At 42.5% G+C, this 20,873-nt stretch overlaps 1 protein-coding gene and 1 pseudogene across 2 annotated transcripts in view; both read right to left on the bottom strand.

Annotated features, from left to right (window-relative positions):
- Nucleotides 1-15,925: 15,925 nt before the first annotated feature.
- STRIP2 (striatin interacting protein 2) overlaps nucleotides 15,926-20,873 on the bottom strand; it is a 57,842-nt gene continuing 52,894 nt past the window's right edge. For both annotated transcript variants that reach the window (XM_010378767.2, XM_030931848.1), the window contains 2 exons: nucleotides 20,403-20,607; nucleotides 15,926-17,449 (listed from right to left, as the gene is read on the bottom strand). In XM_010378767.2, the coding sequence (XP_010377069.1) occupies nucleotides 17,199-17,449; nucleotides 20,403-20,607 (456 nt within the window). In that variant the 3' untranslated portion in view covers nucleotides 15,926-17,198. The remainder of the gene's footprint in view (nucleotides 17,450-20,402; nucleotides 20,608-20,873) is intronic.
- On the bottom strand, nucleotides 18,359-18,511 carry LOC115898526 (annotated as a pseudogene).

Raw genomic sequence — 20,873 nt, forward strand, 5'->3', positions numbered from 1 at the left:
TGATCCGCCTGCCTTGGCCTCCCACTGGGATAACAGGCGTGAGCCACTGCACCGGCCTCCTGCTACAAGTTTTAAAACTCAGCTGTTTTGAAAGTAGATCAGTGGTTGAGGTGTGCCATGGGTGGGGGAGGATTGACTGCAGTGCACTAAGAGGAAAATTCCAGAGCGATGGAAATACTCTCCATCCTGATTGTGGCGGTAGGTACACAGGTGCAGGGCTGGCTGCATCATTTGCATGGCTCAGTGCAAAATGAAAACAGGAAGAAGCAGGGAAAAGTGCCAGTAAAGGTACTAAATTAGAAAGCTTACCTTTTCTCTGCAGTCTCTATCAACCTGTTATGCTGTTTTTATTTACTGTTTAATGTGTTTCCTTGGGTACGGGAACACTCCCCTTCCTAGCTGTCTTCCCATAGCAGATGGGTGACCCTCGAGGGATTGCACCCTCTGTGCCAGGATGTGCTCAGTGTCATGACTGTGGTGGACGGGACACTCACATGTCTCACTCTGAATGTGCTGGGATACTGCCGTGTCCTGCCCTAGATGGGGGTGGGGGTGGGGTAGGGTGAGGGTGGGGATTGGGGGTGGTGGGGGGTGACAAGAGGTGAGACTCAGCGGGAGCTAAGGCACCAACCCCCTTCCCCCAACATGCTCCATTTTCCATTTTCCCGTCGGATTTCATTGACAAAACAGAAATTCAAAGGTAAAATTACTAAGAAATTTTCACACTGTGAAACTCAGAGCATTAAACCCCAAGCATGTGGCCCTTCTAAGAGTAGAACTTGGCCAGGCGCGGTGGCTCACGCCTGTAATCCCAGCACTTTGAGAGGCTGAGGCGGGTGGATCATCTGCAGTCAGGAGTTCACGACCAGCCTGACCAACACGGTGAAACCCCGTCTCTACTAAAAAATACAAAAATTAGCCAGGTATGGTGGTGGCAGGCGCCTATAATCCCAGCTACTTGGGAGGCTGAGGCAGGAGAACTGCTTGAACCCGGGAGGTGGAGGTTGCAGTGAGCCGAGATTGCACCACTGCACTCCAGCCTGGGTGACAGAGCAAGACTCCTTCTCAAAAAAAAAAAAAAAAAGAGCAGGACTCTGTGTGACCACTGGGGTCAAACAGTGCACGAACCTGGCCCTGCACAAGTATATACATTTGTCAGAATTAATTAAATTATATACTTCAAATTAGTACAGTTTACAATATATGAATTATACCTTGATAAAGTTGATTTTGAAACTTCAACTCTTAGGAACCTCACCTTGCCGCATCTAAAATCAAACCTGGCTGGGTGTGGTGGCTCACACCTGCAATACTAGCACTTTGGGAGGCTGAGGCAGGTGGATCGCTTGAACTCAGGAGTTCGAGACCAGCCTGGGCAACATGGTGAAACCCCATCTATGGAAAAAAAAAATACAAAATTTACCGGGCATGGTGGCATACGTCTGTGGTCCTAGCTACTTGGGAGGCTGAGGTGGGAAGATTGCTTGAGTCCAGGAAGTCAAGATTGCAGTGAACCGTGATCGCACCACCACATTCCAGCCTGGGTGACAGAGCAAGACCCTGCCTCTAAATAAATAAAGTCAAACACTTCTTATAGCAAATGTGCATCTCCTTCTGTTTGGATGATAGCCTCAGCAACCATCTAGGTACCCACGCTAGGAACTGGTCACCTTTGATCCCTCTCTCTCCTTATATCTAGAACACTCTCATCTGTACCTACTGGAGGCTACCTCCTGACTTGTTTGTTTTTTTTTTTTAGACGGAGTTTTGCTCTTTTGCCCAGACTGAAGTGAAGTGGTGCGATCTCGGCTCACTGCAGCCGCTGCCCCCCCCCGGGTTCAAGCGATTCACCTGCCTCAGCCTCCAGAGTAGCTGGGATTACATGTGTGTGCTATCAAGCCTGGTTACTTTTTGTGTTTTTAGTAGAGACAGGGTTTTACCATGTTGGCCAGGTTGGTCTTGAACTCCTAACCTCAGGTGATCCGCCCACCTTGGCCTCCCAAAGTGCTAAGATTACAGGTGTGAGACACTGCTCCCAGCTGATTTTCTTTTTTCTTTTCTTTTTTCTTTTCTTTTTTTATAATTTTTTTTTTCTTTAATAGAGATAGGGTCTCCCTATGTTTCCCAGGCTGGTCTCGAACTCCTGGGCTCAAGGGATCCTCTTGCCTCAGCCTCTGAAAGTGCTCAGATTATAGGCATGAGCCACCACACCTGACCCTCACCTTCATAAGTCTGTGGATGGTGCCACCTGCTCCCAGTCACCCCGCTGCAAGCGGTTCAGTGTGCCCTCCTGCACTGCTTGCCAAGCCCTGTCTCTCTGGGGGACCGCCCTTCCCCACCCTGCTCTTCCTCAGATCACCACACTGCTCAGGCCTGTGCTGTCTCTGGCCTGGGCTGCTTCAGAAGTCTCCTGACCAGCCCTGCTCCCTCCTTAGGCTTCTGCACTCCATCTGGTATTCTTTCTAAAGCACAGATTTAATCATGTCTCACCCATTTTCAAAAACTGTTGATGACTATTTCCTACAAAGCACTCCTTGGTATGGTATGAATATGTGTAGTCTTTCCGAATCTTGCCTCCATCTGCTTGTCTAGTTTGACTTACCCTTGCTGGCCCCTCATGCCTTGTTTTGGCCACTCTCCTCTGTCTCTGGGATTTGTGGTGCTCCATGCCTCCCAGCCTCTACTTATGTGGTCCCCTTTAGCTGGAGTGTTTTCTCCTCCTTGCTGATCATCAGAAGCCTGTTCAACCTTCAAGGCCCGGCACAAACTGTGAGCTCATTAATCACTGGCAACACTTTGTGCCCGTTAAACTCAGCCTCAGCTTCTGGCATTGCACGAATCTGGACTTCAGTTAGAGAGAGGTTTCCTTGTCTCCTCCACAGTGAGCAGCCTCTTTTAGCCTCCTCACTGTATGCCACAGCAGTAAGATAGATGTTAATGGAATAATTTTCATGGTCCATTGGGAAGTATTATTGCCTCTATTCTGCCAAGCGCGGAGACTTCATTCTCACTGACCTCTGAGCTTAAGTGAAGGCTGCTAGCCTCCCCTCCTCCTTTAAGTCCCCCACTTGTTTCTGAGGCATACATTCTGCTCCTTGCTCATCCCGGCCTACATCATCATTGCGTGCCTATCTGCTTCCTGCTGCACTCCAAGTGGGGGATGATCTCAAAGTGCACTCCTCAGCCCTGTGCGCTTCTCCCTCAGTGTCCCCTCCCCTGCTGGCTCAGGGAGTCACATCAGTCCCTACCACTCTCATGATGACACAGTCTCTGTGGTGAAAAATGGCTGCCCTCTGAGCTCTGGTCCTCAGCCCCCATCATTCCCTGCACTTTGGGCATCTCCCCTCGTCCTGCCTCGTCCGGTCCCCACTGGCTGCACCGTTCTCCCAGGCTCCTGCCTTTCATCTCCTCTAGCTCATCTTCATCCATCTAGAATGATAAGTTCATTGGTCAGGCCTAGATGTCCTTTGGAAATGCTCTTGTATCAATCCCTCCCTTGATATCCATATCATTTCATCCTTTTCTCACTGCAAATTGTAGCTAACACCGAAGGGGGGTTTGCACACATACTGCATTTTCACTCACTATAACCAGTGTGGTCATTTCACTCACTATAACAGAACAAAAGTGCATTATGTTCTCCACTTTGTACACGAGGAGGTCAGAAAGTGAGTAACTTTCGCAGGTTCACAGTCAGAGTCAAAGCCAGCTCTGTCTGCCTGTCAAGCCTGTGCTGTTAACCACTATAATTATTCAGGAAGGTGCCCTGGACTTGAGGCCAGAAAATGTGAGTTCACATCTTGGCCTCAGTACTTATTAGTTGGGCAATTCTCTGAGCTTCGCTTTTTCCCCTTAGGTTGCTGTGAAAGCAATATGATAGAATAACTGTGAAAGTACTATGTGAATTAATTATTATTATTATTTATTTATTTTGAGACAGCGTCTTGCTCTGTTGCCCAGGCTGGAGTACAGTGATGCAATCATAGCTCACTGCAGCCTCGAATTCCTGGGCTCAAGTGATCCTCCCACCTGACCCTCCCCAGTAGCTGGGACCACAGGCTAGCACCACCAAGCCAGGCTAATTTTTTTTATTTTTAATTTTTTGTAGAGACAGGGTCTCCCTGTGTTGCTCAGTCTGGTCTCAAACTCCTGAGCTCAAGTGATCCTCCCTGGGCCCCCCAAAGTGCTAGAATTACAGGCATGATTCACTGCACCCAGCCTGCTATGTAAATTTAAAGTGTTTCCAAGAAGCCTTGCTTTAAAAGATATAAAGCACAAGCAAACATGTTTTGCTAGTGGACAGGCAGGATATAAAATGCATGGTCTAGTGATGATTGAAACAATTTCAGTGGCAGGACTGTTTTCTATCAACCAAATGGATCTTCAGCCTTTACACGGAAGAAAGCCTTAGCATGGACTTGCAGGGAGGTAAGGAGGGCTGCTGAGGTGTGTGGCTGGATGGTAGACTTTGTTATAGCACATATTTCAGATTCTTGCTAGTATCAGAACATCATTGATTATATATGCATTTGTCTTAAATGCCAGTTTACTTAAGAATCACTCAATGTTTAGGACCTTAGATGTTTATTCCACAAGAACTGAGCAAATCTTCCTGTGTAAAGTGGAAGAAGATGTTAAATTTAGATAACTATTCATTCTCACATCAGAATAGCACTAATTTTATCTATTTATGAATACACATCCTTATGCCTTCTTTATAAATAGTAATGCTAACTGTGCTGTTCTTTTTAAAAATTACCAGAATTGAAGCATGCATTCTTAGAAAATCCAAACTTAGAATATTCTATCACTATCTTTCTTAGAAGTTACACTTAGAAATTCTTATTTCCTCTTTTCTACTCTGGTGGCATCTTCTTTCCATCATTCCTTTATTTTTTTCTTTCTCTTTTTGTTTCTATTTCATTAAGTGCAATAGTATATCACTGGATTCATTTCATGATAGCCCCACCCTTGGTAGCCCTTATATTAAATAAGAAGTTACAGAAAAAATAAACCGCTCTTTGTAGGTAATTTCCTCTGGTCACCCACTAGGGTCCTAGCAGTGAGAATGCAAGATGTTGGGATGCACGGCCAGCTGGGGCAGACTTAGGAGAAGAGTCATTCATATCCAGGGCAGAGGTCAGCAAACTCTGTGAAGGGCCAGAGAGTAAAAATTTTAAACTTTGTGGGCCCTGTGTCCTCTTTTTTTTTGAGACAGAGTCTTGCTCTGTCACCCAGACTGGAATGCAATGGCATGATCTCGGCTCATTGCAACTTCCGTCTACCAGGTTCAAGCAATTCTCCTGCCTCTGTCTCCTGAGTAGCTGGGATTACAGGCGCCCGCCACCATGCCTGGCTAATTTTCGTATTTTTAGTAGAGACGGGGGTTTCACCATGTTGGCCAGGCTGGTCTCGAACTCCTGACCTTGTGATCCACCTGCCTCAGCCTCCCAAAGTGCTGGGATTTCAGGTGTGAGCCGCCTCGCCCGGCCCTGTGTCCTCTTTTACAACTATTAAACTGTGCTGATGTAGCATAAAAGCAGTTATAGGCTATGCACCGCATAACGGCATTTTGGTCAGTGGTGAACCACATATACAACAGTGGTCCCATAAGATTATAATGGGACTGAAAAACTCTCATCACCCAGTGATGTCTTCATGATCCTGACCCTGTGTAGGCCTCTAGGTTAATGTATTTCTTAGTTTTTAACAATAAAGTTTAAAAACTAAAAAAAATTAAACATAGAGAAAGCTTAGAGAATAAGGATATAAGGAAAGAAAGTATTTTTGTACAGCTTCACAAAAATGTGTGTGTTTTAAGCTAAGTGTTATTACAGAAGAGTCAAAAAGTTTAAAAATATTAAAAAGTTTATAAAGTAAGAAAGTTACAGTGAGCAAAGGTTAATTTGTTATTGAATTAAAAAATTTAAATACGTTTAGGGTAGCTTAAGTGTAGAGTGTTCATAAAGTCAACAGGAGTATGTAACAATGTCCTAGGCCTTCACCTGCACACACCACTCAATTTCAGCCCTGCAGTCTCCATTCATGATAAGTGCCCTCTACAGGTCTACCATTTTTACTGTATTTTACTTTATTTTTACTGTGTCTTTTCTATGTTTAGATACACAAATACCCACTCTTGTGTTACAATTGCCTGCAGTCTTCAGTACAGTAACATGCTGTGCAGGTTTGTAGCCTAGGAGCCATAGGTTATACCATATAGTCCAGGTGTGCAGGAGGCCATACCACCTAGGTTTGTGTAAGTGCACTCTATGGTATTTGCACGAGGACGAAATTGCCTTATGATGCATTTCTCAGAAAGTATCCCCATCACTAAGCAATGCATGACCATACAAACCACATGTAAACAAATGAGCACATCTGTGTTCATTTTCATGTGTCAGAATGTATTTTTCTTCTTTGGATTTTTCCCATTTAAAAATGTAAAAATGTTTTCTTAGCTCATGGGCTGTATAAAAACTGGTAGTAGGCTAGAGTTGGCCCATGGGCTGTTAATTTGCCAATCCCTGATCTAGAGAGTTAAAATGCTATTTATTATTCTTGCTGGGGGATTGAGAGGGAGGGGAATGAGGTAGGAAAAATAATAGTAATTATTGGGCACTCATATTTAGTAAGCATTCTCCTAAGCACTATATATACAAATCATGTATACTCATTTAATACAACCATAGAAGGTAAGTAGGAATATTAGCCCCACTTTACAGATGGGGAGTCTGAAGCATAGAGAGACTAAATCATCTGTCGCATATCACACAGCTAATAGAGGCAGAGCGTGATACAATAGCTCACCAAGTTGGGTCTAGCACCCTCTATCTGAGCCATTATGCTGTACTGCCTTTCTGGGTGAAATATTGTCTTCTGGCAAAGACATATTTTCACAGGCATCCACATAGAAGATCTTTGTCCTGTCAGTTCCATTAAGCATTTGAACAAAAAGTTACAGAATGTTTGAAGTAATGTTTCCATTTGGAGGCAAGGGGACAGATGGCACTGTCTTACTTAGTAAAGAAGTCACTTTCCCTGAAGGTGTTTGAGCAGAGGTGGGATGACTTTTGTAGTCTTGTGGTTCCCTAGAAAGACTTTGGTTATTTTCTTTTCTATAAAATAAAAGTAAAAATTAACAATTCTTGATTTTTGAAATTTAAATCTGGCTAATTACTAAAGGAGCAAACAGCCTGAACACCTCCCCATAGCACACTCGGGCACCATCTCATTACATTTACAGGATTTGAGAGTCTGAATAACCAGAACTGCTGGAAGGAAATGATATGTCAGACTGTTTTGACCTATTGCTACAGGAACTGAGTGAATCTCCCTTAACCCCATCCCCACCACAACACACACACACACACACACACACACACACACACACACGCTACACACGATTCTTCCCATCTATACCCTTCTTAGGTGAAAAGTATTTGAAGGTGGTGTTAGGGAAGACTTATTTATTAAGTAATTAAAATCATATATTATTAACTGAGTATATTAATTTATAGTCATATGAGAGAACGTTAATATGGAAAGATACCCAAGACGAATGGTAAAGACAAATATAGAACAGCATGTCTTGTGTTCCCAATTGTGTAAAAAACAATGTTGGTAGGGAGGAGATGGATGAGTACCGTGGAAGTTTTCTGAAAGGATAAAACAATATTGGTAGTCATTACTTCTGGGGAACGAGATAGGGATCTGGACGGGAGGAAATTACATTTTTCATTGCGTACTCTTGTATCCTCTGAATTTTTAACCTGTATATTCTTAATTAAAATATCAATAAATACAGAAGTGTATTCTTCAACTGGATACCTGCTTCTCCATGGCATATCCCCTACCCAAGCCAGAAAATCTTTCTTTACTTGAATCTCCTTTGACTACATTTACAGTTGCAAGCATTTTTCAATTAAAAATAACTTCTCCTGGGACTTGCCTTACACTACTAATGATGACAGAGAGAGAGTAAATGAATCAGTGTTGCTATTTGTTAGACTTCTGATGAGTGTTAGTGGGTAAAGTGGGTTGAATGGTGGCTCCAAAAAAGATTTTTACACATTTGAATCCCAGGAAACTGAATATTACCTTATAGGGCCAAAGCTGTGATTGGGTTCAGGATCTTTAGAGGAGGATCATCCAAGGGGGCCCTAAGTGCAATCACATGCATCCCTGTGAGAGAGAAGCAGAGGGAGTTTTGAGGGAGAAGGGGAGGAAGAATTGTGACCACAGAGGCAGAGACTGGAGTGATGCACCACAAGCCCAGGAATTCCCAGAGCCCCCAGAAGCTGGAAGAGGCAGGGAACAGATTCTCCCATCTTTTGAGGAAGCACCTTCCTAGTGACACCTGACTGCAGGCACCTGGCTTCCACACTGTGAGAGAGAATAAATTGGCCAGGCACGGTAGCTCATGCCTGTAATCCCAACACTTTGGGAGGCCAAGGTGGGCGAATCACGAGGTCAAGAGTTCAAGATCAGCCTGGCCAACGTGGTGAAACCCCGTCTCTACTAAAAATAGAAAAAATTAGCTGGGCATAGTGGCAGGCACCTGTAATCCCAGCTACTTGGGAGGCTGAGGCAGGAGAATCGCTTGAAGCCAAGAGGTAGAGGTTGCAGTTAGCTGAGATTGTGCCACTGTACTCCAGCCTGGGCGACAGAGTGAGACTCTGTCTCATAAAAATAAAAAAAATAAAAAAAATAAAAAAAGTGTGTGTGAGAGAGAGAGAGAATAAGTTTCTATTGGTTTGTTTTGTTTTTGTTTGTTGTTGTTGTCGTTGTTTGAGATGGAGTTTCACTCTTGTTGCCCAGGCTGGAGTCCAATGGCGCGATCTTGGCTCACCGCCACCTCCACCTCTCAGGTTCAAGCGATTCTCCTGCCTCAACCTCTCAAGTAGCTGGGATTACAGGCATGCACCATCATGCCTGGCTAATTTTGTATTTTTAGTAGAGACGGGGTTTCTCCATGTTGGTCAGGCTGGTCTCGAACTCCCAAACCTCACGTGATCCACCCACCTCAGCCTCCCAAAGTGCTGGGATTACAGGCGTGAGCCACCGTGCCTGGCCAAGTTTCTATTGTTTTAAGCCGGCAGTTTCTGCTAGCTTGTTGCAGCAGCCTTAGGAAACTAATACAGTGGGGAAGAAAGTGCAACTAATAGCTAAAGTTTGGTTTCTGGATTCCATAAATGTAATCATGGTTCTTCTGGCCCAAATAATACCAAAAGATAGTATTGTATTGAGTCACTTAATTCTGTCATAGACAGTTCAGTTGTTACTAATGAAAGTGTGAAGTAGTAAGGTTCTTGTCAGTAAAAATATTAGAGGCTAGATAAGCACCTAGGGGATGCTAGTAAAGGAATTCCTGCATTGGATGGAGACTGGCTTCGGTAACCTCAGATCCCTTTCAGCTCAAAAACATGTCTTAGTCTCCTCAGGTTGCTATAATAAAATACCATAAACTGGGTAGCTTATCAACAACAGAAGTTTATTTCTCTCAATTCTGGAAGCTGGGAAGTCCAAGATCAAGGCAGATTCAGTGTCTCATGATGGTCTGCTTTCTGGCTTATCGGTGGTGCTTTCTTGGTGTGTCATTACGTGGTGGAAGTAATTAACGGTCTTTCTTGGGCCACTTTCAAAAGGGTACTATTCCCGTTCATGAGAGCTCTGTCCCTATGGCCTAATCATCCCCCAAAGGCCCCACCTCCTAACTGTCAACTTAGGGGTTAGCATTTCTTTTTTTTTTTGAAATGAAGTCTCGCTCTTATCCCCCAGGCTGGAGTGTGATGGTGTGATCTCGGCTCTCACTGCAACCTCTGCCTCCCGGGTTCAAGCGATTCTCCTGCCTCAGCCCCTCGAGTAGCTGGGATTACAGGCACCTGCCACCACACCTGGCTAATTTTTGTATTTTTAGTAGAGACGGGGTTTTACCATGGTTGGCCAGGCTGGTCTAGAACTCCTGACCTCTGGTGATCCACCTGCCTCGGCCTCCCAAAGTGCTGGGAATTCAGGCGTGAGCCACCTTGCCTGGCCGGGGTTAGCATTTCAACATATGTATTTTGGGGAGAACATAAACAGCCCATTTCAACATATTTCTGCAGAATAATTTTTTGCAAGTATTAAGGTTTAACATTTTAAGGAGAATATTAGAATAGGCAAACGTTTAGAGAATTCATTCACTTAGAAATGTGTTTGAAGGTATAAGGTGTTCAGGACTTCTATAAACTTTCCAGACCAGCAATTCTTTTTTTTTTTTTTTTTTTGAGACAGAGTGTCACCTAGGCTGGAGTGCAGTGGTGCGATCTCGGCTCACGGCAAGCTGCGCCTCCTGAATTCACGCCATTCTCCTGCCTCAGCCTCCTGAGTAGCTGGGACTACAGGCGCCCGCCACCACACCTGGCTAATTTTTTGTATTTTTAGTAGAGACGGGGTTTCACCGTGTTAGCCAGGATGGTCTCGATCTCCTGACCTTGTGATCCGCCCGCCTCGGCCTCCCAAAGTCCTGGGATTACAGGCGTAAGCCACCGCACCCGGCCCCAGACCAGCAATTCTAATGGAATACCACAGGTTACTGAAAATTCACTACTGGAAAAATAAAAACATATGAGCTGTAAGGGTAACTCGGGTTTTCCAAACACATGAGGGACTTACCTATACCAACATTTCCAGAAATAATTTGCATGTTGTTACAATGCTTTACCAGTATCAATAGAGCTTTGATCTATTTGTTCTACTGTTTTAGAGATTACACATTTCCTTATGTTGTTAAATCACCACCATATAAACAATCTGTGTTGAGTGATGAGATAAGGGAGGTAAATTATTCTCTTCATTCTAGTTTTTTTTTTTTGTTCAGAGAAAATGGGAAAGGAGGAGACTCAGAGGCAGATAAAGTTTATATTTAATGTATAGATAATAAAATCATACTGTAGCCATTTTTACTCTCAAATGTCTTTTTGAGGTCTCTAATGTCAAAAAACATCATATAAAATTTGTGCTATGGCCAGGCATGGTGGCGCATGCCTGTAATCCCAGCTACTTGGGAGGCTGAGGCAGGAGAATTGCTTGAATCTGGGAGGCAGAGGTTGTAGTGAGCCAAGGTCACACACACCATTGTACTCCAACCTGGGGGACAAGAGCGAAACTCCGTCTCAGAAAAAAAAAAAAAAAAAAAAAAGAGGTGCTATGGTTTGAATATGTCTCCCAAAGTTTGTGTGTTGGAAGCATAATTCCCAACACAATCATGTTGAGAAGTGGGGCCTTTAAGAAGTCATTAGATCATGAAGATGCTGCAATCACGAAGGGATTGATGGAGTTATTGTGGGAATAGGTTGATTCTCTCAGGAGTGGGTTCTTGATAAAAGGATGAGTTTGTCCCCCTTTTCCTAGTTCTGTCTAGTGTGCTATCTTGCCTTTTTGCCTTCTGCCATGGGATGATGCAGCATAAAGGCCTTCACCAGATACCAGCACCATGCTCTTGGACTTCTCAACCTCCAGAACTGTAAACCATATAAATTTCTATTGTTTATATAAAATTATGCAATTTCTGGTAGTCTTATAACAGAAAACAGACTAAGACAATATAGTTGTCTCTCAGTATCTGTGAGGGATTGGTTCCAGGACCTCCTAAGGATACCAAAATCCTTGGATGCTCAAGTCCTTGATATAAAATGGCAAGTAGTATTTGCATATAACTATGTGCATGTTCCTGTATATTTTAAATAATCTCTAGATTACTTATAATACCTAATATTATGTGAATGCTATGTAAATAGTTGTTTTACTGTATTGTTTAGGGAATAATGACAAGAAAAAAAAGACTCTACACGTTCAGTACACAAGCAATTTTCTTTTTTTTTTTTTTGAGACGGAGTCTCGCTCTGTTGCCTAGGCTGGAGTGCAGTGGTATGATCTCGGCTCACTACAACCTCTGTCTCCCAGCGATTCTCATGCCTGACTCTAGAGTAGCTGGAATTACAGGCATGAGCCACTATGCCTGGCTAATTTTTGTATTTTTAGTAGAGACAGAGTTTCACCATATTGGCAAGGCTGGTCTTGAACTCCTGACCTCAGTTGATCTGCCCATCTCGGCCTCCCAAAGTGTTGGGATTACAGGCATAAGCCACCATGCCTGGCCTCACAAGCAACTTTTAAAAATATTTTTGATCCACAATGGTTGAATCCATGGATGTGGAGCCCATGGACGTGGAAGGCCAACTGTATGTGTTAGCATTAACCATATGTCAGAATAGTACCAGCTGCTAAAGAATCTACTGGGTGTTTCACAAATGTTTATAGCAAATTCTGTATTTTGTAAAACATTCTTTTACTACAGAAAACATTCTATGACACTTAACACTATTATCAAAAAGTCTGACCTGGACCTATTATTGTAGGTAAAGCAGATGTTAATTGGTGTACCCAGGATTTCTGAAATAATGTCAAGACTTTCTTTGCCCCTACAAACCACCCTAAACACACACTTATCACCAATGTTCCCAGAGTCCCAGTGTGGCAAGTTTTATACTTCACATAGGTTTATACTTCATGTAGCCTGGATATCAAAGTGACAAAAATTTTATATAATTAAGGAGTACAACTTGATGTTTTGATATATGTATACATTGTGACATGACCACCACAATGCATTAACTGTGAAATTATCAAAATGGAGTCACTAATGTCAAACTCTAACAAACAAAATGGACTTGAGGTCATGGAGGAGGGGCCCTCATTTGAGTATGCCTGTGATGGGAACTATGCAAAAAATTCCTCAAAACCTCAGTATTCTAGATAAGCCACTTACACAAGGATACTCACCTAACAATGAATGTCTCCACCCATGAGCTACTGCCAACTCCTGCAACAAGCCCCTGTAACCAGTGGTCTTTGTTTCAAAACAGTTTATGTGGACTTTTTGTTTTTAAAAGCTTCCCCTTTGCCACAACCCCTTTGGATGAGCCTGTGGTCAGCCATAGCATGCATATCCCAGATTGCAATCCCCTGCTATTCCCAAATAAACTCTGCTTTGGAGAGTTGGTCTCTGTTGTTCATTTTAGGTAGACATATCTTGTTGTTTAACAAGTCACAGGATCAAGAAACACTTCATCTACACCTTCATCTAGATGAGATCCTAGAATTTAGGTCTCACATGACTGGATAAGATTTTTGGTCTTCCTTGAGGAAGGGCTGTGTGTTGTGTGTAATATAGGAGCAGATATTCATGACCAATTCACTTTCTCTACTACGAGAGTATTATACCACCCATGTTTGCCACTCTGTGGGTAGAGTATGCTTCTCCAGTCTCATGTTAGGCTTGTCCACATGATTTGCTTTGTTCAATGGTATATGAACAATTTGATTTACACCATATTCAAGCAAGAGCTTTGAATGTGCTTGCATGGTATGGTTTGTCTCTTGCTTCTGCTCTTCACTATAAAAAGTGTATGTCCCAAGTAGGGGCTATTCCATCAGTCTAGTGCCAGAAAAAGAAGACTGTGCTGTAATCTCTGCACTTTGGGAGGCCGAGGTGGGTGGATCACGAGGTCAGGAGATCGAGACTATCCTGGCTAACATGGTGAAACCCCGTCTCTACTAAAAAATACAAAAAATTAGCCGGGCGTGGTGGCGGGCGCCTGTAGTCCCAGCTACTTGGGAGGCTGAGGCAGGAGAATGGCATGACCCTGGGAAGCACAGCTGTGAGCCGAGACAGCGCCACTGCAATCTAGCCTGGGCACCAGAGTGAGACTGTCTCAAAAAAAAAAAAAAAAGAAAAAACAAAAGAAAAAAAAAAAGACGACTGTGGAGCAGAGCCAAGCCAAGCAAGCCAAGCTGAGTCGAGCAGAGCTGTGGCTGACTCCCAGACCCATGAACAAGAAACATTTGTTAAAAGTCACTAAGATCTGGAGTTATTGCTTGTGATAGTCTATCCTCAGGGAACACTCTGGGGGTAAAATAATATTTTATATATTAACTTTATTATATCCTTCGTTTTTGAGATGGAGTTTCATTCTTGTTGCCCAGGCTGGAGTGCAGTGGCGCGATCTCTGCTCACTGCAACCTCCGCCTCCTGGGTTGAAGCAATTCTCCTGCCTCAGCCTCCCAGTAGCTGGGATTACAGGCATGCGCCACCATGCCTGGCTAATTTTGTATTTTTAGTAGAGAACAGGGTTTCACCACGTTGGTCAGGCTGGTCTCGAACTCCTGACCTCAGGTGATCCACCTGCCTTGGCCTCCCAGAGTGCTGGGATTACAGGCATGAGCCATTGCACCTGGCCTATATCCTTCCTTTCTATATCTGATTTTGAGGTTCTCTTGTGTTGAAGAATTTAAACACCAAATTTCTAATTCCAGTTCATTTTATTTTTATTAAAGTGCTTCAGTAGATGAACAGTGTTATCAACAATCAACCCAAACTTTACTGAAATATTCACAAATAAAAATCCTCTATAAGTCATTCAAATAATGTTTTTCTATGTAGTAAAAGTAATCACCATTGGAGATTGGTGAATTTTAATTTATTCCTAACCACATACATGGATTCTTAAATTGGGAGATTCAGCCTGGTTACCTTAATATATGGAGCTGGCTGTTAATACCTGAAAGCTAGTCCCAGCAAGTCTGTGAAAAAATGATGTGATTGAGAACTAATCATTTATCCTTAGTGCTTCAGTTTCTCCATCTGCACTGAGAAGTAACCTTCCCTTAGAGAAGGGTTGTAAATAAATACAAAATGTTAAAGCTTAGCACACTTCTGTGCCTCAAAAAGCATTCATGTACATGCTTTTAAAAGGGCAACTTCTTTGTGCTTGACATAAATTGAATACTATCTGGCTTTAAAAGAAATGGATGAGCCGGGCGCGGTGGCTCAAGCCTGTAATCCCAGCACTTTGGGAGGCCGAGACGGGCGGATCACGAGGTCAGCAGATCGAGACCATCCTGGCTAACACGGTGAAACCCCGTCTCTACTAAAAAATACAAAAAAAAACTAGCCGGGCGCGGTGGTGGGCGCCTGTAGTCCCAGCTACTCCGGAGGCTGAGGCAGGAGAATGGCGTGAACCTGGGAGGCGGAGCTTGCAGTGAGCTGAGATCCGGCCACTGCACTCCAGCCTGGGCGACAGAGCAAGACTCCGTCTCAAAAAAAAAAAAAAAAAAGAAATGGATGATTACTCTTTTCTTCAAAATTATCTTTTTACTCAAATCATATTAAAATCATACTAGTCTGACCGTAGATTAATTTACAGGAGTCATGCTCAGTAAATTATTTGGTTGCAATAAGGACTACTATCCTACTTAGGTAAAATTTACAAATTATTTTAAAAAGTTTCATCCATTACTTACATTCTCCAAGACCTATCCATAAAGACAGAAATCCTGATACTTTAAAGCACAAAGAAGTCAAATCCAAAATTTACTTATTAGATTTTGGTATCGCTCCCTTGGATACTGTCAAGTATTTTATTCATGTCCTCCAAATTATACTGTGGTTGACAAGGGGCAGAGTAAACAAACAAATTTTGACTAGATCTTCCAGCATAAAGTGACCTGGTGCCATCATAAAAAGATTCAGTAGTGAATCTTTGGGGGATAATCTAAGTTGGGGGAGAGGGGCAACATTTATAGTAAAAAAGCTGGAAGAGGCTGGGCGCCGTGGCTCACGCCCGTAATCCCAGCACTCTGGGAGGCTGAGGCGGACAGATCACCTGGGGTCAGGAGTTTGAGATCAGCCTGGCTAACATGGTGAAACCCTGTTTCTACTAAAAATACAAAAACTTAGCCAGGCATGGTGGCGCATGCCTGTAATCCCAGCTCCTTGGGAGGCTGAAGCAGGAGAATCACTTCAACCCAGGAGGCGGAGGTTGCAGTGAGCCGAGATCGTGCCATTGCACTCCAGCTTGGGCAACAAGAGCGAAACTCAGTCTCAACAAAACAAAAAACAGAACAAAAAACAAAAAACCCACAAAAATCAAAAACAAAAACATATGATCCTAACTAAATCACAAACTCTTTTAAAAACCTTGTTTGTCTTGAAAAGTATGTGATTTTGCTATAAAAGAGAAATATAAAGAGGCTGGTACATCAATTCTTATATTTTCAATGAAATGTGCAATACTTTTAGGTAGAAACAGTATTGCTAAATCTCTACATGACACTTTGAAACTGCTAGCAATAAAAGGGAGAAAAATAATTAATCAACATTGGAGAAAAAAATGGTAAGCTGTGATGCTCTTACTGTTCTTTTCAATTAGAAAAATATATTGATCATGAGCACAAGTGGACATACCATCTGAATAAATAAAGCCTCCTGTAGTTAACTTGTCATTTAAAAAATGAATTGGATGAAAAGGATAATTTTCTGTAGTGTGCTCAGCCATTTTAAGACTGGAGTCATTTAAGAAAAATACGAAACATCCTTAGAAAGAACCTGAATATTTCATATTGGTTGTGGCTCTTTAAAAATGGCAGAGCATTCCATGCCCTATACAGAGTACACAAGGAAATAATTTTCACATTGAATATAGATCTCTTACAGAATGAGGAAAAAAACACTTTACACAACACCCTTTTCTATAACATGCAGTATTAAGGGAATAGTAAATCATCATCCTTCACAAAGAAGGTGCAGGTGCGCTAAAATAATCTTAGAGTTAATGATTTTAGAAAGAGGCTGTCCAAATTTGAAATTTAAAATGCAACCTTAATTTCAAAGTTGGTTTTTCCAAATCTCTGATAAGTCCTAGGAATCCAGGGTGAGCAAGAAGAAAACTTTCTCCCTATTTTATGACTTGTACCTCCCACTATCTGTGATGAATGCCGTGGGTCAAATGCTGTAACAAATTTCCTCTTTTAGAGCCAGCAAAGGCTAGCCTGGTTCTAGCCAAGACTAAAGCAGGAAGAGGTCCTACCAAAGAGCTTGTCTAGGACTGATCCACCAAAAGATTTCCTAGGCCAACTGGGCACCCAACTGACCCCAGGGCAAGTTGATCATTTTGTTGTGATTCAGGATCCCACCCTTGCACCATCTCTAGGACCAAGAGCCCCCAGAAGAGCCCTGAATACTGGATGTTCTTAGGCTGATCTTCCTGTGGCAAGCACTCCTAGAACTGGTAACAAAGCCTGTATGGACAGGGTAAGCAGAGCACCATTTACTGGAGCTGACCTCCATCTATTGATGCTTGTTGACAAGAACTTAGTCAGTGATTCTGGAGCAGCTCCTCCCAACAGATGGGCTGTGAAAACACCTCTCTCTCGAGCCAGAGCTCATATGAATAGTGAAAATCTTCAGGCAGATCCAACCTCTGCCCCAGCACACTCTGCAAGCAGTTATCCACAGGTGAAAATTCAGAGTCCTGGGGTCTGTCATACCGACGGCTGTTAAAAGCCTCAATGTTGGCCCTCAAGGTACATTCTTCTGCTTGGAAGTCCCATGGCCTGGCATCGATGTCTGTGTTGGAAAGAGAGGAAGAAAAATACATTTAATGCAAGACACTGCTCCTCTTACCACAGATCATGGTTCCAAAAATGGAACTGCTCAGAATTTTTTTTTTTTTTTTTGTAAAAAGCAATGTACAAAGTAAGTATACAGCATGCTGACACTTAGGTTTAAAAAATATACATATGCTCACATGCATAAGCTTGTATATGCAGAAATTACCTTTGGAAGGGTAGCCTAGAAAGTAGTAATAGTGGTTACCTATGAGAAAGGAAATGAGGGCCCGGAGGGAGGTGGACTTCTTCTATTGTATTTCCTTTTCATTATTTCCCTTTCTTACTAGCTTTATGTATTACTAGTTATATGTATTATATTTCCCAAAAGGGTAATTAAATTCCTTTTATGCAGCTTTCCCTAGGGGATGAGTATGCCATCTGAATGGAAGAGCCAGCTCTCAAGGAATGGGAAGGGGCAAGAGGGATATAACATGGAGAATCAGAATGGACCAATTACTGAAGACTTTCCTGATTCTGTGGAATCTCCTCCAGCATGTGATAAATCTATATATCAGCTTATTTTAAGATGATGAGGTGACAGCTTCAATGAAGGTAAAAACAGAAAACAGATAATCTGTTTTGCTTCTATTCACTTAGACACTTATTTCAGGGCTAAAGATACAAATCTCCCAGATCTCTCATGTCCTACATGCAAGGGTTTATCATAAGGAAGTGTAGTGTGAGTTTGGGCTCATAAGGGCAGCAACAACAGATGCGCCATTGGCAGGATAAAACATTTTTATGTTTTAAAAACGTACAAGAATTTAATAGATAATTGTGCTTTATGTCTTATAGCAGAAGTTGCATCCTGGCTTGTTATGTGCCTATCATATGTTTCCTTTAGTTCTGTAAACCCTTTTTTAGTGAAAAGACAGTCCCTCACTACCACAAATTATGCAGTTGAGTTTCCCACATTTGGGGGAATAGCAGGGGTCAGCATATCTGGAGTAAAATGGATAAGCCTTGTCCTGGGAAAACCACCTTCATGATCATGGTATTTTCCCTGCCAGGTAAGTAAGTAGAGTTATCTGAACTCTTTACTGCATCATCCTTTAAAATTCAAGCAGGTTACAAACCCAGCAAAGACAAGTCATTACCAAAAATTCTCAAATACGATTATGGAAATAATGGTCAAATACAAAACAATAAAAAAGCTCTCCAAAATAAATTTTTTCAAACTCTGATCAATCTTACAAGTTCTGGTAGTTCAACCAAATATCTTGCCTTCTGAGGTGAGGCAATGTACAGTTCCCAAGATTACCTAGAACATACCACAGCCAAAAAGGTTTAAAGTGAATTCATCAAACCTTTAGATTTAACTTCAAGTTTACAGGTAATACCATAGATAGAGGAATAAAGTAGATAACACCACAAAGAAGAAAACAGACAAATCCTTTTGCAGGACAACTGGCCTAGTTCTTCAATTAGTTAGCATTAATGGTGGGTGTGGGGAGACTGCTAGAGGCCAAGCATGGTGGCTTACGCCTGTAATCCCAGCACTTTGGGAGGCCAGGGCAGGAGGATCCCTTGAGTCCAGGAGTTCAAGACCAGCCTGGGCAACACAGGGAGAGACTCCATCTCTACAAAAAAATTTTAAAAATTAGCTGGGTGTGGTGGTGGTATGCATCTGTAGTCCCAGCTACTTGGCAGCTGGGAAGATCACTTGAGCCCAGGAAGTAGGGGCTGCAGTGAGCCATTATCATGCCACTGCTTTCCAGTCTGGGCGACAGAGCTGGACTCTGTCTCAAAAAAAAAAAAAAAAAAAAACAGAAAACAAAAATAATTCACATATATATAACAACCACATGTAACCTGTGGTCCTGGATTGGATTCTGACTTGGAAAAATCGCTATAAAGTACATTTTGAGACAATTAGAAAATTGTGAATATGAACTTCATTAGATGAAATGAAAATGTACTGACATGAAAAGGTAGAGATGATGTTAAAAGAGAAAATTACAAAATAGCATACATAACCTGCTTTCATTTTAATAAAATATGCATATATATGTATAGAAAAAGATCTGGAGGAATATACAATAAGATGTTAATGGTGGCAATTTCTGGATAGTACAAATATGGCATAAATATAATATAGTAGGGCCGGGCACGGTGGCTCAAGCCTGTAATCCCAGCACTTTGGGAGGCCGAGACGGGCAGATCACGAGGTCAGGAGATCAAGACCATCCTGGCTAACACGGTGAAACCCCGTCTCTACTAAAAAAAAAATACAAAAAATTAGCCGGGCGAGGTGGTGGGCGCCTGTAGTCCCAGCTACTCGGGAGGCTGAGGCAGGAGAATGGTGTAAACCCGGGAGGCGGAGCTTGCAGTGAGCTGAGATCTGGCCACTGCACTCCAGCCTGGGTGACAGAGCAAGACTCCGTCTCAAAAAATAAAAGATAAAAAATAAAAATATATATAATATAGTAAAATGTTTGTTTGCTTATATTTTCTATCTTTTTTTTCCCTAACTGCTTTGTAATAATAACAAGTTGTTTTATTTAATTTTATTTTTTTCTCGATCTCCTGACCTTGTGATCCGCCCGTCTCGGCCTCCCAAAGTGCTGGGATTACAGTCTTGAGCCACCGCGCCCGGCCTCCAAGTTGTTTTAATTTAAAAAATCTTTTGGAGAAAGCTGTCATTTAAAAGAATGTTTTGGAAAGGTAATTATCTTTCAATTTACTTGTTTTATAAAATGGATTTTTGTAGTTTACATAGGACAAGGGTACATATTAGAATTTGAGGCATAACCTTAAAAGTTTGGTGTATTAATGCCTGACCTATAATCACATACTTTTTCATCTAAAATATGCAACAATTCATGCCAAAAGAGGAGTGATAAATATTTATTTAGTTTTGTCTAAACCCCAGGAAACTCCAGGAAGTCAAGAGCTTTGGGAAGACTCACCATTCCCGTAAGCCCAGTCATCGTTCATGCGGTGACGCACTTTCTGGTAAATGGCTGACATGGTTTTCATGTTGCTTTTCCTCCATTGGCGCCCCAGGTACTTGGTCTGTATCTTTAGCAGCTTTAGGACATAAAGTTGCAGCATGGCCTGTTTGACCTTGAGGGCCCGCTTTAAGATTGGTGCCGATTTAAACACTACCAGCATCTGTTCATTGAAAGAGGGGTGGGGTAAACATCTAACGTTTCTTGGAATTTCCACTTTACAGACAAATTAAACCAAACCTAGCTAGCCTCAGAAATTCCTGGGGAGCTTTCAGGGATCTATGGTCCAGGCTCTACCTAGATCTAATCTTCAAGAATATATAGGGAGGCTGGGCAAGGTGGCTCATGTCTGTCATTCCAGCACTTTGGGAGGCTGAAGCCAGTGGATCACCCACCACCCTGGCCAACATGATGAAACCCCATCTCTAC

The sequence above is a fragment of the Rhinopithecus roxellana genome, chromosome 6, assembly GCF_007565055.1.
Source record: "Rhinopithecus roxellana isolate Shanxi Qingling chromosome 6, ASM756505v1, whole genome shotgun sequence".
NCBI classification, from domain to species: domain Eukaryota; kingdom Metazoa; phylum Chordata; class Mammalia; order Primates; family Cercopithecidae; genus Rhinopithecus; species Rhinopithecus roxellana.